Genomic DNA, 23,228 nt, shown 5'->3' with positions numbered 1-23,228 from the left:
CTCTATCCACTGAGGTAACAACAAGACCATCCATGCCATTGCCACTTTCCCTGACTTGTCTTTAGGCAGCAATCACACTGGATGTGTTAACAACTGTGCAGTGTCCTTCAGTAATTGATTCCAAAATGTTTTTTTCTGTGCTGTTTTTGCACTCTGGATATCTTACATTTCATTGACTTGGCACCTCTGGCATTTTTGTGGAGTGATCTGAGCACCTTGAGATGAAAACTTCAAACACGTTAGGGGGAAAATGACCTCTACAGAAAACCCAGATTCATTTTGCATATACAGACTGTGACATGTGTGGATTGAACATGTTAAACATGCTTTGCACATGAAAAACATGGTTTGGGAATTTGTGCCACGATTTCTACATATTGCAACATGTGATAAATGCTTTCCTACATTTGTGGAAAATCTGTGAAATCTATGTAGTTTTTCTGTAATGGCACATTAGTGGAGCTAAAGCTAAAGTTTTTGTTGGTATTTTGGTGGTGTTTGATGGGTTTTTGATAAAGCTTCAGTGTGATTTGGATCAGCTTCACAAAGTGCGTTGTGTTCCAGGGATTTTGTGCGAACTCAGTTGGATAGATGTCCAACTAGTCCACCATCATCTCTCCCTCAGGGAGATGTTCTGACGATCTGCGGCTAATTAACAATCTATTGTCACCGAATGATGTCCCACTACACCAGCAAAGAGGAAAGGCAGCAGTGTCTGTCTTTATAAATAATCATCATGTGTTGGGCTAAAAATGGTCTACTGCAGTGTTCTGGTGGCCTTGTTGTCAAGATGTTTATCATATACTGTGATCACAATGTCCCTGACTTGCTTCCTTCAATTCCACTTTGAAATGAAGGTAAAAAAAAATTGTCTATTTTTTTTCTCCATCATTCTTCTCCGGTCACCATGAAGGTAGACTGGCTACTTATTGAATCTCACCTTAGCCTTTCTGTCTTTGATGTGGCCAGAACAGAAAAGACACTCCTTGGCTGACTGCTTCTTCCTTCTCCAGCTGGAATAGATTGGCTGATAGTGGGAGACTGAATGATTTGTCTTCCTCGCCTCCAGCGACTAAAGACTACAATGAACATCTTGACTCCATATACCTTTAAAAAATTCCTTCAGACACAAGTCACCATCATCCACTGAAGTAACCTTTTAAATTAAAAACTGAAAATATATTTATTGCTGTAATTCAAAGCTGTGCATCCATTAGCTTTGTCATATGAGAATAAAACCATAGGGTTTTCATCAATACTCCCTGTGTATTTTATTAACAGTGGCACCCCAGACAGAAGTCATTCATCATTCATTCCTAACAATATCAATTTCTCTTTTGATTTTGTGTTACGGATGGTATCCCTGAAGTCTGTGGACCCAGGCAAAGTTCTCTAACCTCGATACCCTCCATGGTCACAGAAGATTAATAGATGCTGAGGTGAATTCTGACAGCCTATTTTAAACCAACAAAGGTTTGGAGGTTTCCCATGTTAATTTCAGGGTAAGGTAGTAAATTTGTGTTTTTATCATTTGTGGAAAAAAACATCGTTTCAAAGCCCATTTGTCAGCTGCCTTGACGGTCTGTCTGCATCAGTGTCTCCAAGGTACTAAAAAAAGTAAATGATCAAGGATTATAGGATCAACAACCTAACAGCAACTGACAACACAATTTTCAAAACAACATTGTGGGAATTTTCAGTAACGGCTTTATTAAATTAGTGCAAAAGACAGACATAACTCATTCAAAATGTCATCTTTTTCTTTAAGGTGGTCTTCCACACAAACCCACACACACTACGTTCTTTTGATGAGCGCAAGAGAAAAAAGCGAAACTATCCACCAAAAACCACAGCCTTTTGTTTTTCTTCGTACACACGTCTTCTTGTGACTTGTAATGACAGATGGAGAGAGAACAGGAGAGGGCAGAATTGACTGGAGACAAAGTTGAACCTAAACACATGGCAGTCATCAAAGCAAGACTCCTGATTCTGCAATTAATCACAGATTTCAAAAAGAATAAAAAAAACAAAAAACAAATGAAACAGAACAAGATGTTACAGTAAAATAGTCAACACATCAATAGCATTAGAAATAGTGCCTAAAATTCACAGAAAAAAAAAAAAGGTTTCCTCTTTTTTGTTTACTCACTGTGTGGGTGACCAAAAAACTTGCAATCAAAGTACATAAGTTAATCAATACTGTATATTTATACAATGGTAAAAAATAAAATATTTATATAATAGTACTTTTTTTTCTTTTTTTTTTAAGGTTTACACCGTTACTATAAAGATATACTGTTTTCCACTCCATGACAACTAATGCAATAAAAACAGAAGCAAATCGAAGAAAGGACTCCAGAGAGTTTCTGACTTTGAAGGCTTATGGCTACCACCTTGTCCTAAAAGACCACAACCACTGCAGACAAAGAAACAAGGTTTGCTCTCTCCGCCTAAAGAGGGGAAACAAGATCAAACACAGTCTGTGACGAGATAAGAAAGGAACACATCAAAAAGTCAATGCTCTTCCCTGACCAGGACAGTAGCTCAGCCTTTGCAGTGTTCCCTGGCCCACCGATAGACAGAGAGAGGTCGATAAGATAGAAGGGGAAACGGGGAGGGAGAAGCAGATAGGTCGGCTGATGTCTATGCATGAAGAGGGTGAAGGAAGGGAGGATGGGGCAGGGGGAAAAAGAAAACAGAGGTAGCTATGAGAGGCAAAGGGGTGGAGGTTTCAGATGAACTGAGGGTAGAGACCAGAGGATTAATATGAAACTTTTTTTATAGCTTTTGTTTTGTGATAATATCAATATACACATTGTTTCAAGTATCTCCTATGGATGTGGCATGTTGCCATGGCCGCTGCTAACACCCAGTGTGTCTGTCAGTGTAATGGTGCGGTGCCAGATACTTGGAAATATGATGGGAACTGCAAAAAAGAAATGTAATAATCGATGATGGAGGAAGTGCAGAGGGAGGTGTACAGATAGAGAAAAAAGTCAAAGAGAGTCAAATAGAGTCAGGGGAATACGAGGAGATGAGATGAGAGAAGACTAGAGTGGGGAAGGACAGATGCAACAAGGAAAGGTAGAGATGAAGAGAAGGAGACGAGAGTGGCAACAGAGATAAGTGAGAAACTTTAAAAAAAAAAAAATCGCAGTGGTGTTATACAGCAGCAGGTGTGCCGGTGGGGAATTGTGTGTAATTTCTTGTTTGATTTGTTGTGGTGAGAAGACTCCTTCTCACTTCTTCATCTTCTTTTTCGTCTTCTTCTTCTTCTTCTTCTCTCCTAAGCCTGGGTTGCGTGAGGGAGATAAGTCGTTGCTTTTCAGTGTTGCAAAAAGGACTACGGGAGGTTTCAGCAGAATCTACAGGCCTGGTGGAAGAGGAAAGGAAAAAAGGAGGATAGGGGGAGGGATTGTGTGGGAGAAGAAAGGAGAAAAGATAGGAGATACTGTAAAGTGAAGGTCACCACTGAACCAGATCAATTGCAATCAATTACACAGGACAGGTGATGGCACCGCATCATTAAAGATTCAGTAAGGACAGAAGAGAGAAGTTATAATTGTTCACTCTCACTCCACCTTTAGGCAGAAGCAACTAACTAATTGGCTCTAATGTGAAAGTCCACCCAGAAACTGTGTCAGCGTGTACCTTCCTCAACATCCTGGACAGTTCAATCAATATGGCTGAACACCAGCAACTCTCTCCAAACTTAGAGCGCAGAGAGCTGCACCAAGCTTTTGATTTATCATGCCATCAAGAGACACTTTCTGGAGTGGCTACAGTGAGGATTAATTGGTTCCTGACGTGTACTTGCAGAATACTTAAATTTTTACTTCAGAATGAGTTCAGTTTATGATACCGAGGACAGCTCTGAAGTAGAAAATATGGCCATGTGTTCAACAAATGAGCCTGGACCAAACTGAGAGGAGAATCTGTTTCAGTCCTTGCGACATAATCTTTACGAGAACTCTGAACTTCAAAGCATCACAGAAAATATGTTAATTTGGACTGTTGCCGTGTTTTCCCTGCTGATACAAGTCTGAATGAACGTAGGGTAGGCTGTGTTCTCTGGTAATGTGACAGTTTGTCTCATCAGTCTGGTAGAATTGCTCACAACGAGCTGGTTTGAAAATTTGATACAACAAACACATGCAGTCACATAAATACGCACAGCAGGCACATGTACACACACACTGCAGTATGAAATGTGAGAGCTTATTGATTGCCTCTCTGCCAGCCATCTCCTCCAAGCCTGCTCCCTATTTCTGACATGTTTGGAGACGGCTGAGCATTCGATAGAAACCCTCCTAACTCCCACTCCCCATTTTGCTCATTCTCTCCCCTCTTTCTCCGTCCTTGTCTCCTTTATTTTTAAATCTGTTGTCTGATGTGACTGGGTAGGGTAGAGTGCTTTGGGCTTCTACAATGTCCTTAAACTCTTACTGTAGGACAAAGTAGGAGTCAAGCAGTGAAATAAAATTGAAAAATATTTAAATAGTTACACAGATAGGTCCAGATGGTACCAAGTTCAGGAAAAGGTCAGGTTGCTTCTACTAAAATTCAAATTGCACTGTGGATATGAGCACTTCAGCACATTTACTACGTACTTCACAAGAGCACTCACAGGAGAGCAGGAGGCAAATCCAGGTCATTCATACTGTCGAGACCTTTTGCTCCTCTGTTGAACACTGCACAATCTGTACAAATGTATTTTTTCGATTGGGCATTATGTGATCTGACCCAACACTGAAACAGAATGCAGAGATTTTTAAATTCCATTTTTCAAAAATAACACAGTATAATGTAGACATGAAAAGTTATGGCAATAATGCGAAGATCAAATAACATCTATATGCAAGCAGATATGCAGGCTTTATGCACAGATTTATTGATAGCTTGTTCAGCACAATCCAGGATTGCTGAATAACAGCGTGCTATTATTCAGGACTATATATATATATACAGAGATGTATAGTAACGAAGTGGAACTACTTAAGTACTGTACTTAAGTACTAAAATGCAGTATCTGTACTTTTTTGGAGTATTATTTTTTTCCCAACTTCTACTTTTACTGCACTACATATATTTGATGAATTTAATACTTTTACTCCGATACATTTTTCATGTGCTAAATCGTTACTCGTTACTGCTGTAGCGTCCAGCCGGACATGTGATGAATGACAAGGCGATATTGAACAAACCTGTATTTATTGCTGAACGGTTTGGTTCCAGGACTCGGTTACTGTCGGCTGTAACCACGCCAAAAAAACAACAACATAACAGTCCCTGTCTCAGACATCAACCTCGCTCGTGCGCCGTACGTCATACACCTGACACCCAGGTGCGCTCTCTCACCTGCTCCCCCGCCCCCTCGCTCTTGCATTCATTCAGACGCATTCACAGACCATGGGAAATCACAGAACTCGACCATGAAAATTCTAACACTGTAACATTAGAAGTTGTGCCTTAATACATATTTGGAAATAATAAAACAACAGTACTTGTTACTTATTTTTACTTGTACTTTCAGTACTTGAGTAGCAATTTTTTTACATACTTCTACTTGCAATACTTAAGTACAAAACATTTGAATACGTAGTACTTTTACTTAAGTAGGGTGTTAAAGAACACTTCACTTCACTTCTACTCAAGTCAGTTTTTTGATATAGCACGTACTTCTACTCCACTCCTTTACTCCAGTACTTTATACATCCGTAGATTTATATAGATATATATATATAATATATATTATATATATATAGAAATATATATATATAATATTATATATATATATATAGAATATATAATATATAAGGGGATTTTGCATAATTCACAGTAAAAAGACAGTGAGACCTTTCACTGCTTCACTATTGCAGTATAAGCTTCTGATTGCCGTGACCATTCACACTGTGTGTACACTGTAAGAACAACTCCTCAGTACACAGATGCAGTGGTTGCACATCAGGTGTACCACAAGCATCCTGCCTTACTTAACAGGCTTACCTTTAAGCCTTGCCTTTTATTGCTAATCTAGCAAAATGCATGCAGCAAAATGTGGTGTAAAACGACCAATTTGGAGGTGGCAATTTGTCATAGCTAGTGATTGTTTCTAAAGGGTTTACTGTTGCATTATGTTTCCTGTGTTTCCATCCTGAGTGGGTTTGCACTGTTGCTCTCGCTGTTGGTGGTCACAGCTCCTGTGTGCTTTGTTTGATAAGTTCGCAGTCAGTATCCGTCAAACCAAACTCATCATGCGTTTCGACCGTTGACATGTCAATATGTCTTTCAGTCTTTTTTTTTTTCTGTTTTTATGCCTGGCTCTCTCTACCGCCAGATCGCTCTCTCTGTCAATGAGATTAGGGAGTAGTCTTGAAGAATGTGAACTATAATTTTCCCAGACATTTTGAAATGAATCGGACAGTACACTTCAATCGAAATGCACCTGAATGGGTGAATAACTAATAGTGTGGGGGGTATGGAACGGGTGGGGTAAGGCCGATTGATTTTTCTTTCTCTATTGTTTTTCTTCCAATGCCCCCCCACCCTCCCTCCGCCCTTTCATTTCACTTATAGGCTTAAGTGTTCCTCCCAAAAAAGGAAACAAAAGTCGAGAAACACTCCGAGGCACTCGAGACACAGATATTGGTTTTTGCAAATCTAATGAGACTCTGGCAGCCCTATTTCACCTCACATGAGGAACTGGATATAAAAGAGGCAATTCTCTCCCTTTGGCTAAAAAGTCAAGGCCATGACATGAAAATACATTGGAGAATCAATTCACCTCAGCTTCCATGCAGTCACAGCCTATGAACTTATAGGTGAGGAACAGATGAAAGAGAGAAGTTAGGAAGGAAGATGAAGAAAGTAGGAGATGAACAGTATATAACCACTATACATGAGGTTGGTTGGGATATGAATAAGTCACTTTATGTTACAGTGAGTAAAATTAGCCACAGTACCATGCTGTGCTCCACCAGAAACTCACAGAGGGAAGTTTTTATAACGATTTCTGTGACATTACATTTCTTGTTGATGTAAGTTTGTTGCTGTGGTTGTTGATGGATATGAAACTCTCAAACATGGACGCATGCACACATACTTTAAGGAAAGAGTGTGACATTTATTACACCCAGTATAATGTTCTTTCTACTGCTTGGAAAAGGTCCCATATATTTTCAATATAAACAACCTAATGTTGCTGTATATATATATACATAGACAACCTTCTCTGTCACTCTCCTGTTCCAGCACTAGATGAAAAACAGCCAGAAAATGAAGTTATTTTTTCACAACACGAGACAGAAAGGACTCAAACCTTTTTTTTCAGAACGTATAAGCATGACCTAATGCAATATCACAGCAATTCACAGGTGTTGACTTATCTTACTGTCTTCTCTTATTGTAAGGCTCTCTGGGTAAACGCGTCTGCTTAATGCGTAAAATGTAAATTTAACAAGCTGCAGGAGGCGAGGAAGAATCAAATGGGACACTGGAGGGAACAGTAACCATTTTCCAGCCTTTCTAATTGCTGAGAGGAGAAGAGTGTGACAGTTGATTAGCCCAGGTATGTCACGGCTGCTAGACAAAAACAGCGGCATTGCAGCATGAAGAAGAAACATTAAAGAAGAAGACAGAGAATCTGTCAGCGTGACACTGACTATGATGAAAGTTAATAAGCCTTTACCATCTCAGAATGTAATGATAAATGAGTCAAGTATGTAAAAAAAATATATTTTTAAAAATGAACCTGAACAGCAATGAAATACATAGGCAAAGAATTGAATTTCTATCCAATCATACAATACATTGTATTTTTTTTTTTTTTGCAAATAACTCACAAAAAGCTTAAAGGTTTCCCAAATTACATATCAGTGTCAGAGGTGTTCATATTCTGTAGATATATTTCTGTATGGTAGTGTTCACTGTTAGTTGCGGAGACCTCCAATCCCACCTGGGATTTAAATGCCCTTCACACATGTGTAGCATGAAATCAGATTGTGGTTGGGTAAAAGGGCAATTATTGACTTGCTCCCAGGACCTGTGAGTAAACTGCAATTTGCTTTTATTAACACTGGTAATCAAAAGCCAGATCAACCAAACCAGATGTTTAGTATTGTTAGCATTTAGTGTATCATTAAAATTAGCAGTACTGGAGGCCAAAGATTAGTTTAATATAACTTTTTCAAATTGGACATTTTGACATGTGGTGACCCAAACAGTAAAATGATGATGGATCCATTCCATTCAGCTAAAACTAAGTGGCAACTTCTGTGGCTGTGAAGTGAAGCCAACATGGAAAAACTGCAGTTTCTCAAACAGCCACTTGAGGCTGCCTACAAAACATCTCCCCATATTAAAATGCCGAGCTTGACAGCAGTTCATTTTCCCGTTCATGACAACCGTACTAAGGGTAAACTCACCTGTTCATATTAGTTAAGTAATTTATGGATATTAAAGAGCATGTACACTTTGATTGACAGGTGGGTAGCGTCACAGGTGGCTTGTTAGAGCACCCAGGTTCATTCAGCCGACCGCAGGTTCACCCATGCTCCCACAGTTGGTGGTGAGTCAGTGGAGGCAGGACTACCAAGATGGTGGTTGCCAGAGCCATGACATTCTTCAGAAAGAGTTGCGCTGGTATTTAGAACTTAGACCAGTCCTTTACATTCATGTCACCTCTTCCTGTTGGCAACAATCAGCTTTTTTGGGACTTTGTCAGCTTCAAAATTTGGGGCTGAAAAGTCCCTGCACATCCTTTTATATCTGTTTAACAGATGTACCAGCAAATTATTCATAATACATGAGTAAAAAGTGCAGGCTGGTACAACAACTTTATATTCATAAACAATTTATGATGCCTTTAAACATCACTTGCTAATGATCAACAAATAATTCATGTATCTTTAGAGCAAATATGAAAACTTTTTGGGCTGTTTAACATAGCATATTAACGTGATATAATGATGTACGCATGAATTGAATTTGACATTTATGAATCAGATCAAAGCTATTATTCAGTGTTTGCTAATAGAATAAACAACTTGGCAGTAGGCTTTTGATACACCCCTTTGGATACCCGTCATATCTCAGTTCAAAGATCGAAACCCTTTTACAGCTTGATTTGATATGAAGGCAGAAAAAGAAAAAAAAAAAAACTCCACCATACACATTACTCTGGCACGAGATCTCTTCAAAGCAAGCTGTGAAAAAGACATATTTTTACAAGAGTAAATAAGCCCCTAAACATCCTGTCTCTATAGCTGGGAGAGGATTAGTGTAGAGCTCGAGAAGGAAGAGGAAAAGTGGCTGTCAGAGCGAAGCGAGGGATCAGAGAGGAGGAATAGTGTGGACTAAAACCCCCCGGGAGGATGGAGGTAAATTAGTGGCATCTAGGCTGGGAGTTGTTTGTTGTGTTTAATGGTAAATGCTTTGTTTTTACTCTGCCTTGTCATTCTCTCTATCTCTATCTCTCTCACACACACACATTCTCTCCTTTACTCCTTTGAATTACATTATTAGTCTTGCTGAAATTACAACAGAACACAGAGGGAAGCAGTTCTCTGCAGTGTATTACAACCGCAGACAAATCCGCAGCTGATGCTCGTCATACCGCAAGGAAAAGACTTTAGCATGCAGTTTGAGCTTGTAGACCTTCCTAAATTGAGTACATGCAGGGTGAATTGGTGCAGTGTAGGATGAAATGGGTGTGCATGTCTTTCTCTCTCTCTCTCTGTACATATATGTGTGTGTGTGTGTGAGAGAGAGAGAAGAAGTCGGAATATGGGTAAGCACCTCAGCATCTGCTCCCTCTGAGATTTTCATTTTATCACCCTATTTCTCATCCCTTATGAGCCAAATCCACATACATGGTAAAAACATTCATCTCTGTAAGTCCAGTGACGGTCCACACCACCCACTGTATGTGCAAAACACAAATTATTCACATACACAACAATTTATATCCTCCAGCCACGCATCATCACTGAGAATTTCATTTTGAGCACCAAGTGAGGCTGCTGCCTGTACCGTACAGAGCACATCAGTACACATGTGCACTGATAGGGGGCAGTGTGGTTATCTGTTTTGGTTTGCCACCTGTGAGAAGTATTGCCAGCTAAAGTGGAGCATTCCTGCTTGTAATCACTTCTAAAATTAGGAGTCATTCTTATGAGTTGCTGTCCTTTTTGTGTGTGCCCGCAGCCTGTGGTGGCACATATTGACTGAACTCAGTTTGCCCAATTAGGGAGTCTTATCTCAGGTGAACAATGGATGTTTTCACATGGACATTCAACACCCTGGATCTGAGTGCCTATATGTGTCGGTCTTTATATATCTGCAAGCATTTCCCTTTACAAGACTGTAGGATAATTCCGTAATTGTTCTCTACTTTATGGTAATCTGTGTGTATGTGTGTTTGTGTGGAGTGGATGTGTGTGTGAGTCTATGGCACATTGATTACAAAAGAAAAGCTTACAATGGAGGGGAGTGAAAGTAGGCCCCTGCAAAGCCCTGGGATTTAGCTGCCAATCCAGCAACAGCAACAAAGGTCTCGTAAGCATTAAAAGACACAGTGTGTTTTGGCACTCTGCACACACAGGCACTCGTTCGCCCCCCCCCCTCTCCATACTGCAGGTTTACATACATTATTTAAGGCTCCCCAGTGGAGTGTTATATGGCTGCGAGCTAGGACAGGAAGCCAGTGAGATCCGTGACTCTACTTTTGGCAGTGTTTGCTAAGCTAAGTGCTGCTGAAGGAGTCGATGGAAAAGTGTGGAGGTTTCAGGTACAGTTGGTATGGTGTGATCCGGCTGAGGCACGGTTCTCCACCATATTAACAGACAGGCTTCACAAGCCACACATCATTAAAATTCGTTTCCAGTTGCTTCCAGTTGGATACACAACAACAAGAGGGAAATCTGTCAGTGGGGGGGAGATGAGCTTCAACTCCCTTCAACAAAAATCACATTCAATTCTCTCGATTCGAGTGTGATTTTATAAAGACTCAGACTAATCTGCCTTCTCCTGCTGTTTGTGTTTCTAGATAGTATATACGTGTGAATCACTGCAGTTGTTTTAAGGGAAATGTGATTTTTCAGATGGAATATGAGGCTGAGGTACTTTTTAAGATAACATTTTCTGTTTATAGTCATTTTCTCTCTCCTCTTGAGCCTCATTTAAAAACAGATTATCACTCAGATCCACAGTAATACATTACACTAAAGTCTAAACACAAACATCCACATGCACACAAACACCCATAAAACACTAACTGCTGCACAGATTGTAGATTAGATGATCTCTAAACAGAGAATGCCAAGAACCACTGCCTCGTCTAGTGTTAAAGAACTAAACGCTTCAGACACAGAGAACAAACTAACAACAAACTGTCAGTTAGTGCTTTTCAGTGTTTTACCAAGACATTTCACATAATGCTGTTACCTGGTGATGATGCAAAAAAAAAGTCGCTAGAAGTGGCACATATATTTAATCTGAACTTTGCATTATTGCAGTGAAAATGTCCTTAAATGGGTTTTACCATACCTAAAAAACTTATTTGTTGATGCTGATCATTTGTGTATGAGCTTAATTTTTGGTAGACGGACTTGGGGACCAAGAGAGGTGTAAAATAGGGAAGGGTAAGAGAGAGGCAAGGAGCTAAGAAAAAAAATAAGAAAACTGTACTGCTGCATACGCCTGTAGCCTGGTGGGCAAAAGCAGAACAAAACAGAAGAGTTTAATCTCCACACCTTTATTCTCGTCTCCTTTCCCCATCCTTCCCCTCTGGCTCTTTCCATTTTTCTTCCCCTCATCTCTCTCCTGCAGGGTCAGAGTTCAGCTTGGAGATAAGGGAATTGAAACAGGATCCTCTCTGCCTCTCCGTCAGACTATCTGACTATACACTGCAGTGATCAGTCCCCTCTATCTGTCCCACAGCACAGGTCTCTGTGATGAGCTCGAGCAGGAGTCATCTCTCTGGGTGCCTGGGGGTGTGTGTGTGTAGAGAGAGAAATGTTCAGCATCTGAATTGGTGGAACCTGTGTTGCACGGATGTAATACTATCTGAAATTCCCAATTGAGACAAACATGCACACACATAGTTGCTGTTTCTTCTCTCTGCAATCTCAACCTCCAGCTCCAGCGTAACACTGCTTACTGTTACTTCTGCTCTGACAATGCAAACACCCTTCAGTCCAAATGAATGGACATGTATACTGGTGTAGGACCAGGCAGCCCAAGAATCTGTCATCTGGAGCAGCTATTTGGTTAATGAATGCCACTGCCTGTCACAGCAATGTTTACAGTAGAGTAATGAATGCTGCTGTCATCTTAGAGCAAAAGGACATCTGCGGAAAAGACTCTCCTAATGTCATCTTGGCATGTCAACCAATTATCATGCTTTCTAGTTCCGACGCTGAGGCTGCTACCATGGCAACCCCCAGAAAACAAGATATTTTATAAAAAAGCGAGCATGAAAAGCTAACTGAATGTTCCAGCTGGGATACTTTCAGGATCACTGCCATGAAAACTTTCAGAGAGGTGGCTGCTCGCCCGCGAACGCTGACACAGCATCAGCTTACGCTCATGATTAGTGTGTTGCAGTGAAACCGTGACTAATGGTCTATCAACGCCGGAGTGCTTATACTGTTGCTTGTTACGCATTGTCAGTTTAATTTAATACTTTGTATCCTGTGAATTACAAGGTTTTAACAGAAGTTACAGGTAACTAAGTGCCCCTAACTGCATTACTAAAGGACTCAAACAAGGACTTCCTATACACAGCACAGTCATCTGCAATGAATGAGCGCTTGAAGAAAAGATAGGTGGCAATAGACAGATTGATCCATACCCACAGGAAGATCGATGGGTCATGCCAGATGCTGTGCTTCACAGATACTGAGAGAAAATGAGTGGATGAGATGCACACGTTCTGCCTGTAAGCAAAAGATTATGTGGGGAGCGCAGTTATGATTGTTAAACAGAGAAAAAGCAAAAGAGCAGGATGGTACATGGGGAGGGAAAAGAGTGGCAGAGAGGGCCGAGGGATCAGAGGCAGGAAACAAGACAGAACATGTAAGCGGGAGTGATCAACAGGACATGTGAGAGAGGGAGGAATTAGGATGCTGAGAAAACAAAGAGAGCTAAAAAAGAGGATATTTAAATGAAACATTTTATACTCAAACAATAATAAGCAGAAGAAAAATGAAGATATAATTACTGCTAAACCAAGCAAAAGATTTGAGGCCTTCTCAACTCTCAACCATGCCTTTTTCTTGCACCTTGCTTCGAGCATATATCTAACTCAACCATACACTACAGAGAACCAGAGAAACGACAGTACAGGATTTGGGGGTCTTTAAGCTGCAAATGATTTTTCTTCTCACTCTTACCGAAGAAGCTGTTGAACATCCCCCTATTACGTTTGTGTTGTGAATGGAAGAGGCTGAATTATTCATGATATCGCTTATGTCTTAAATGAGATATTCAGAGTAAATTTAAGTTTGAACTCCCATGGAGAGCCCTGGGCAAGGCTGCCAAAAAAATATAGAAATGTAAAATGTACAATGAGTACAAAACTGAATGCAAGAGATGTAAAGAGTGTATCAGTGCATGCTACACGTGTATACCTGTAATACAATAGATTGCTTCCCTATTAATAGTATCGATTCCTCACTAAATGATGAATTGGAAGCAACATACCATATTACTTCAGTATAAATCCATGTTTAAACAAGTATGCCAGGAAATTAAATGTCACATCAAGTTCTCCTCGTTTCCGTCTGGTGGTTTTGATGGTACTTACAGAGTAGGGTGAGCAGGAGTGTGGCGAGCAGCACAAGAAGGCTGGCGCGGTGGGAGTGAGCAGAGCTGCAGTGCATCTTGTTCTTCTTACAGACGCACACCTGAACTTTGACCTCTGTGCTGTTGGACAAGGGGGGCACGCCTGAGTCAGTGATGAGCAATGGGAGCTGGTAGTTGGCTTTCTTCAGACTGTGCAAGAGCATGATCCGGGAGTGTGTGGCTGTGAGGGGACACATAGAGGAAGAGGGAGGTTTAGTAACGCGAATGCACAATAATCCCCCCCTCATTCTGCATGTACTGTCCGTCTATACTGCATTCACAGCTGCCCATTTTGCAAAGCAGAACTAAATGCGTGTATTATAATGCAAAACTTATATGCCTCAAGTAACTGTTTGCCAGGCCATTCCTGACAACTGAAGCCACAAAAATTGGCACCACTTAAGTTGCATAAGAGTGTTACAGTTTGTTGCATCATACTTTAAAATTCCTTAAGAGACACAAGAAGAAATACTGGAGCTAGTTCCCTTCATGCTGAAATGTGCCACAATATGCAAAGCTGCACATTTTACTTGTCTGCCACGGCTGTTACCTCAAGGTAAGGTGACTTTTAGTTTTGTATTTAATTAAAAAATGTACATTGTCAAACCATGTTCTCAAAACAATGTCACAAAGGCAACTGTAAACATTTCATTAATGCAGATGCCCTTTCTTGTAAATCATCACCATGGTAAATGGACTGTATACTTATATAGCGCCTTTCTAGTCTTCTGACCACTGAAAGCGCTTTACAGTACGTATCTCATTCACCCATTCACACACATTCATACACTGATGGCTGTCATGCAAGGTGTCAACTGCTCATCAGTTTGAGGAGCTAACCATTCATACACAGCCTTCGGGAACAATTTGGGGTTTGGGGTCTTGCCCAAGGACATGCAGACTGGAGGGAATCGAACCGGGGATCGAACCGCCAATCTTCTGATTAGTGGACGACCCACAGCCGCCCCATCAGTGTATTTTGATTTGCCAGATTGCAGTATGTGATGCAGGATTTCATTTTTTTTCTACAAACCAGCACGTGGCAAATCAACAGCTGATTTTCTCACTCAGTACAATCAGACAAAATCTTTAATGGTCAGTTTATTTTAAAAATAAAATACTGTAGATGCTCATGTCCTGACCAAGTGATTGTGTTCTCTTAAACCAATTATTGTTATGTTATGTTACACTTGGTAACATACTGTCTTAGTCAGGTAAGGTTCTACCACAAGCCTTGACACAGATTTTTCAGTCAGTCTTCTGGAGGAACTGACCTCATTTGGTCCCATAGGTGTTCAACTTGGATGAAATCCACCAGCCCCAGTCTTTGCACTAAGTTCAGCTAACTGGCTGCTGGTGGTACCTTTATATTTATCCTACACATACTGTATGGAGTGGTGTCATTCTTCCCATCTTACTTTTGCAAACAAGCAAATAAGTGTACCCTATTGTCAATGACAATACGTTTCACCCATCTGTATGTTAAAACTGACTAACTTTAACATTTTAAAAGACAAATTCAGAGAAGAGTCTAGTTTCAAAATTCGATTGAGGAATTAAGATTTTGTCTGTGAATAGAATTTAATCACAATTTTTTCAATGTATCTGGTCATAAATTGCAGTTATTGTTATAGAGTGATATACTGTGGAGGCATAACCACCAGCTATCGTACCTCTGGTTCCGCACACATACATCGATGCACACACGCACTCACACAACACAGCAGAGACGAGCACAGTGCCAGTACATTTCACGGGGGCTCTCTTTCTGCTGGCCATATCTGTCTCTTCCAGCGGGGGTGATTGAGGAGTGTCTGTACCTCCCTCTCCCGCTGTCAGTCACAGCTAATACCTCTGGGCAGGTTTTAGCTCTGCTCTGTCACTCAAACACACACACACACAGACAGTGCTGTCGGTCATGCAACCCTGAATCAATGTCTTGGTTGTCTGTCTATCCAACTCCCCCTTTTCCTTCCTCTAATCATTTACTCTTTACTTATCATGTGATCCATACTAGCATCCACAATTATGACTTCTCTACTCTGTAGTCAGCAGGGACTCTTATTAACGCTGTGTGAAAGGATTTAACGATGTACTGTAATTACAATTAAATATACTGTGATGGTATACTGTTAATTTCTCTCATCCTTCTCATACTTTCTCTTCATTTATTTTTATTCCTACATTCCCCTCAGGATGCCTTTTGGCAAACCTGTGAGAACTGGCTCAAAGCTTTTGAGTGGAAACAAAAATAGTGACTCACATACACAGTTAATACATTTGTGGTGCGGTCTATTAAGATTATTATTGTCGATGAACAAATTAGCATTTTATTGATTATCGATTGAAAATCTTGTTTGTTTGTTTTTTTAAATAGATGGAACATTTGCTGTTATTTAACTCCATTGTTGTGTCACTTTCAGTTCAGTCCAAGAGCGTTCTAATCTCATTCATCTCAAAATACTCACAGTTGACCCTTGTAACCTTCCATGTTTTATCCAGGCCGGGCTGTTTTCCCAGTTCTATCTTAAATGGTGCAGCGTTGGGTGTGAGGTCCTTGTCCCGCCCACCAACTATGGCCACATTCAAGTCGTGGGCGTCTTCGCACACTCGTGCGACAGATGGTACAACATAGGGGGCGTTGTCATTGTAGTCTTCCAGGTAAATGATCAATGTGCCAGTACCTGTGGCTGGTGGGCTGCCTGCAAACACACAATATACACACATATTAGGATAGATTCACTTTGCAAAATTAAGTGCTCCACTGTAGGTCTGGATGCACATCATCGCATGGGAATGTGAACAGTAATGATCTTGGCAGGTGTGAAAAGAGAAACAATGCAATTTGGCACTAGAAAAACACGGTGTACTTGTTATTATTCTAAACTTGATTTTCCTATAAATGTTTTTTCATTCTCTAATTTTGAAATGGTTCCTGCTGAAACCCAGGAGCAAAGAAAGAGTTGATGCATCCTGTATACATCCTCCTCTTTTCTACTCCGCTGACCCGTTTTAACCAAAACAAAACAAAACCTTGTGTCATTTTAATGTCGGAGGAGCATTATTCAAAGAGGCCTTGTGTTTTTTAAAAGAGCATTGTGACTTGGCACATGGCCAGCTTCTGTGTTTGTATGAGATTACACCTTATTGAAGGATGCTGGGTTAAAAAGCAACGTGACTCCTCTCTATTACTTCTCTCTGTTTCCTGCGATTAGAGGTTATTAAAAAATCCACGCAGCGTCCACGCCAGCTCTGGAGGTCATTCGGCAATTAACACCTAAAGACAAGATCTGTAATTGGAAAATGGGTCTCCTCCACCTCTTCAAGGTAAAAAAAAATAAAAATATATATATATATTTGCAGACAATTTAGGGCAGAGAGGCAGAGGAAAACAAGTCAAGATATATGTGCAATAAATGTCAAGTGATGCTGAAATGAAACTCTGGGTTTTTACGGTGCTGTTAGAGAAAGCTGCACAGAGCAGAACATGTTCCCACCATAAAATACTGATTGGGTGAAAGTTAACTTTTTTGGTCAGACGTAAAAAAAAAAAAAAAAATGAATGCGCCAAAATGACTATGTTGTTTTATTTACAACAATATGACACATGACTTTGATGAGGTAAATCTTTTGCAGTTTTTATGGCAGGTTTGGTCAGACACTAATCTACAGACATGAATAGTGGGTCTTAGATTTAAAGGGTTAGGGTTAGAGCATTGATGAAAAATTGGTTCATGCACTTCATTGCTACACACACTACATGATGGTATATGAAAAGGTTTAGGATAAAGCGGCATATCTCTAGAAAAAAAAAAATTGCATCCCCACCAGCTGACATAGGGTGGATACATTCTGACATAACTTTGCTTGGTTGCTCTGTGGATCTTATTGGACCTGAGGCAGGCTGAATGAAGCCCTGTTGTCAATCAGAGCGGCCATGTTTTTAATTATGCATAACTTTAAATATTAAAATAATTTGAGTGGGTGAGTTATTCAGAAATTCAGCCACAGTACAATTGTCATGTACAGGAAAATTTGCTATACTGAACAGTTTTTGTTCCAGGCTGTAAAAATGTCCATGTCTGCTGCGAAGTTGAGCATTTTAATATGGGGGCTTATGGAGATTCACTTGTTTGGTGGCCAGCCTCAAGTGGCCATTTGGAGAACTGCAGTTTTTTGGGGGCATTTCCACCTTATCTTTACTTCACAGCCAATGAGGTTTCTACTTGGTTAGAACGGATAAAAATACTGTCTGTTACTTACACCTTTTGGTGTTGTGTTTTTGGTTTTGGAAAGGCTGAAAAAAAAAGACACCCTCCAAACTCTTTATGGATTTTAACTACAGCCCAGTGCACTTTAACATGTGGAGACAACAAAAGCTTGACAGGCCTAGAGAGCTACAGTATGTTTGGGGGTAGGTAGTAGTCAATGTACAATGCTGTTACATTACACTTATAAACAGACAATGTCTTAGAGAATTGGTATTGTAAGTGAGAACTTGTTTTACATCGACTTAAAATTCAGACCCAAACACTGGTGTAAGTTTATGATACCGTCTTTGATTTGGATGTCGCATACACGTGGGTGTATACTGGAATAGACTATATACACACAGCTCCTCTCTTTGTACATGTACAAAAACTGCTTACCTTGAAAAACACTCCCGGCGTCATAACAGCAGTGTCAAATATACCTGAAAGTAATTTCCTCATCCTTGTGCTGAGGCTTTTTATTCAAACATAACCTCTTAAACAGGAGCAACAGGGCTGCTAAGTCCCTCTGGCAGGACGATGAAGGCCAGTATCCAAGTGCTAAACATTTACTGTTTGTGTAAATATACTGTATGAATGTACCGTATGTCAAGTGTAGTGGAAACCTTAAAGGTGTGTGTGTGTAGGTGCTGATTCTCTCTGATAATGGCAGTTATCCAACTTCATCCAACTACAACTACACCCCCCCAACACACACACACACACACACAAGTGGCTACTCTTCCTACCTACGTTCCCATCAACCCACATGCACTGGGTCAATTACAAAGCTGAAATACTCTCACTATACCAGAACAAAAGTAGTTGTTACAACAGTAAGTAAATTCCACTTCCATTAGATTTTTCTCCTCCCTCTAAAAACACCATTTTTAACACAGATGAAATAAAAGAAATGTTTAATGGATGGCAGAAGGAAACTGCCCTTTAGTCACTCCAAACTAAAAAATTTAAAAGAATATGCAGAGAAAATGCTTGTGGCGCATGTGTTAGTGTTATTTAAATTTTGACAGGAGCTCTAGCCCAGCACTGATGTTTTATCCAGTTTTAATTAGGTTTATGCCCTGTTTCAATGATGTCTTCTTATCATTTTTTAATTTTATTCACCCTTTTTACCAGACAAAATATTTTCATCTTCACACCTTCTGATCTCCGATCAAATCAATGACATGGTCTCCTGTCTTGGACAGCACTACTAGGCCAATGCTATTCTTTTACTGATTGTTGGATAACTTATTTTAACTAAGGCTGCAACAACGAATCGATAAAATCGAGTTGGCAACAGATTTCATTATCGATTTGTTGTGTCGCACGCCTATTACGCCATTCAATAAGTAGTGGAGATGTTTGAGTATAAAAAAAAAAGAAAAATTGAGTTGAGTGCAGAGCGGAGCAAAAAAAAAAAAGCAGAGCAGAGTGGAGGTAGAGGAAAGACCATTGGAGAGACCCGTAACGTTGTTCTGAAACGAGGCAGAGAAATCAGTTCCTATGACCTAAGTCCTCCAAGGTGCGGGAGCATTTCACACTAAATAAGTCGAAAACGTGTGTTGATTGCAAGATATGCAAAAGCGACATGGCATGACACGGGAGCACCATGGTGATGATTCAGCACCTAAAAAGTAAACATGTTGGAGTCCTTGATGAGAAGGACGCGAGTTCAACAGCAGAGTAACTCACTACCAGTGTTGTGGGATACACGTTACAAAGTAGTGAGTAGTAGTAGAGTACTCTAATTATTTTTTTCGTGTAACATGTAACATAACATGTTAGTTTCGTGCATTAAGCAATCAGTAACTTTGTTTTTTTTTTTTTTAAAAAGTAATCCGTTAATCCTTTAAGAATTTCTCCGGATAAGGAAAGAAAAATTCCGACTGCAGTCTGCTTTTTGTCAGACAGTACTGTACCACCTGCGGATGTGTCAGCGGAGGCGCAGCACTGTGATGATGCGTCTGTGCACTGTTAACCTACGTTACCTGTGTGTGTGTGTGTGTGTGTGAGTGTTTTTGAACTGCCGACAAGATGGCAGAGAGGACAGCTTTTGAATCGTGGAAGTATGCACATTATTTTCAATTCGCCAGCGAAAAGAACAAAAACAACATAACGCTAAAATGCTTTGCTTGGATGACTGACATAATTCATTGTCTCCTTGGCCCTGTCTCTCTCCGCTAAGACAGTTAGAACTACAAGGCAGTGGCTCTGTCAGCAAGAGCCTTCAACGCCTCTTGTATTCTGATGCCTTACCAAGCTGAGCTAGAAGAGCACATGACTGCTAATCCAGATTTGTCTCTGTGAGAAGAACTCTGTGTTATAACTGACTATGTCCTCTGTCTCCACAAGTGGCCATACAGGCTACAGGGAGAGCCATAGGCCTGATGGTTCTTCAGGAGAGGGCACGCTGGCTCAAGCTCAGACTGCTGCTCCTATGGCACCATGCCAGTCATATGCACAGGCTGTCTCTTACCCCGCCAGTGCTTTTCAGGATCCCCAAGGTATCTAAGGTGCAAGCAGCCACCCAGTCCCCCAGAGGTCCCAAGAACTCATGGTCATGGAAGCAATGACCCCAGCCCAGTGAGCCCAGTAGGGGCTTACATCAACAGGCAAGGAGGGCTGAGGTCACACAGACTGATAGTCTGGATCAGTGTGCACCTATTCACGGTAGGTGCACACTGATCGGTACATGACCGGGCATGTACCGGGCATTCTAAATTACGGGGCCTGTCCCGGGAACCCACTGTATGCACTGTTTTCTTTTGCTTCTTTTATTCCCGGGTAAGGCTGCAACAGGCAATCCTCCTGTTTCACCTGCAGAGGGAAGATACGGACCACCTGTTTTCTTCAGAGAAAAGAGATCACTCCTGCATCCCACTTTCCCCTACCGCTGTTTTCATCCTCTGCAATACGGGGATCAACTGTTAAACCCGCTGGTAAAGTGGCATAATGGCCCTGTCATTGTTCGAGCCTGAGAAAAACTCCGCCGGCCTGATCAGACAGGTGCCAAGTAAGAGAATTGTGCCTGGGCACAGACAATATAGGTTGACTTAAAGTGTTTGGGACATAATGTGTGTTATATTGTAGCTTATACTGAGTGTGACATAAAGTTTTCCCTGTGCCTCGTTCATTCTGTGGTGGCGGCTGCTCTGCTTTCAGTGCTCCCACAGTGATTGTGAAATATTTCTGTTAGATCTTTATGACTGCCAAAATGGAGATCTGTTTATATTTTATCTGTTAAGGATAAAATACAGTGGTTGGAAAAGATCTGTTCGGTTGTTTTGGTCTTGCTGACGACGCTGTGGTGATCAGTATACTGTACTTCATTCATAAAAGTTAAGGTACAGCCAGCGCCGGTCCTGGCCACATTTGCGCCCTGGGCGACCCCCCCACCCCCGAGGCGAACATTTTCTCGTGCGCCTTAACGGACAGCCGCCCGTGCACCCCTGGATGCGTGCGCCCCCATCGGTCTGTCCGACGCCCCCCTCTGCCTTGTCAACACCCCGCCCCCGGGGCGCCCGCTCCGCTAACTTAATGAGCGGTATCGAAAATTACCGTTTTTTTGCTTTTTCGGGCGTTCGTGCGCCCCCCACGGAGAATGCGCCCTGGGCGGCCGCCCACATTGCCCATAGCTAGGACCGGCCCTGGGTACAGCTGCTAATAACCAATCCTGCCCTACAAGATGCGTTATTCGGTGCGCCAGAGTCCTTTCAACTAGTATTATGACCATAAGTGGCGTGTGTTTGAGAGCTAGTGCTCAGGCTCACAGGCTATTCCTTTTCAGTATTCTGTGGCAATGAATCTGTCATTCCTACAGGACCTTATTGAAAAGGGTAAGGGTTTATCAACAATTGATTGTGTCCCAATTTCTATTTTAAGGATTATTGTTCATGTGGAAATGATTGACATGACTAGTTGGGAGTCTGAGCTCTTTAGAAAGAAAAAAAACAACAATGGAAAGTCATTTTTCATATCCAGCCCCATGCTGATTCTTGGTTGCAGAGCAGTAGATTCCTCATCCTTCAAACTTGGCTCCAATCCCCAGGAGGAGTCACAACATGGGTTTTATTGACAATTTTAACTTGCTCTGGGATTGTATCTTTCTTGTTAAACGTAATGGGATCCATCCAAACAAGAGGAGCAAATGCAGCATGCAGTGCAATCCTTCCCACGTGACTGTTTACATTTCTGATCCTCCCTCTTCATCGATGGCACAACCACAGCTTGCTATTCTCCGTGAGAGCTCCCACTTCAGGTCCCTCCTGCCACTTACACCCATATCTGCTCACAACCAGTTTTCAGTTTCTTCTAACAGCCCTAAATCTCCAACTCCAACATTAAAGTACATTCACTACCATAGTCAGAATCTACCTACCTGCTACAGAATACATTATGCACAGCAACATAAACTGCAGAAATTGAAAATGGCACTCATTCGGTCTCTGACCAATAAAACGCTTTTGCTCAATGTCCTTATTACAGAGCGCCATCTTGACAGATGCACCTGCTGTTCTCATCGAATTTTTCTTGTAGGCAGGGGAAAAGAGGAGGGAGTCTGGACAACATTGCTTCTAAAGGTGTTGAGTACAGACAATTCCTTTAAATATCTTGCCTCTCTTTTTAGATACCACTCACCCTTACTAACAATTCATGTATATAGACCATCAAATCATTGTCCCAACTTTTTGACATAACTGGCAGAATCTGAGCTTTTATCCATTCATTACACAAACTATGATAAAATTCTTATTGTTTGTCATTTTAACTTGCATACAGACAAAGATAAAGGCTACTGATTTTTTAAATCTTCTGGATGATCTCAGTTCTAGACAACATGTTGATGTCAATTTCATACCTATGCTGATGACACACAATTGCACATTGCTGTATCTCCTCATAACCTGAGCCCAATTAATAATGTAGTATATTGTTTAGATAAAATAAATGACTGGACGGCAAATAGTTTTCTACAACTGAATAAGAACAAGACCAAAATAATAATATTGTGGCCTAAAGTCCAGAGAGACCACCTGTCTCAGCACCTTCATTCCCTTGCTCTTTGCCCAAAGGACCTGGTAAAAAACCTGAGAATTTATTTAGATTCTGACCTTAATTTTGAGAGTCCTATCA

At 41.0% G+C, this 23,228-nt stretch overlaps 1 protein-coding gene across 1 annotated transcript in view; it reads right to left on the bottom strand.

Annotated features, from left to right (window-relative positions):
• Nucleotides 1-1,689: 1,689 nt before the first annotated feature.
• The window catches only part of cdh13 (cadherin 13, H-cadherin (heart)), a 294,086-nt gene continuing 272,547 nt past the window's right edge, over nt 1,690-23,228 (bottom strand). Inside the window, exons 13-15 of the mRNA XM_027272988.1 lie at nt 16,311-16,544; nt 13,805-14,023; nt 1,690-3,373 (exon numbers count right to left, since the gene is read on the bottom strand). Of these exons, the coding sequence (XP_027128789.1) occupies nt 3,366-3,373; nt 13,805-14,023; nt 16,311-16,544 (461 nt within the window). The 3' untranslated portion in view covers nt 1,690-3,365. The remainder of the gene's footprint in view (nt 3,374-13,804; nt 14,024-16,310; nt 16,545-23,228) is intronic.

This window comes from Larimichthys crocea, chromosome XXI, assembly GCF_000972845.2.
Source record: "Larimichthys crocea isolate SSNF chromosome XXI, L_crocea_2.0, whole genome shotgun sequence".
Taxonomy (NCBI): domain Eukaryota; kingdom Metazoa; phylum Chordata; class Actinopteri; family Sciaenidae; genus Larimichthys; species Larimichthys crocea.
This window is presented reverse-complemented; position numbering and strand designations above follow the sequence as displayed.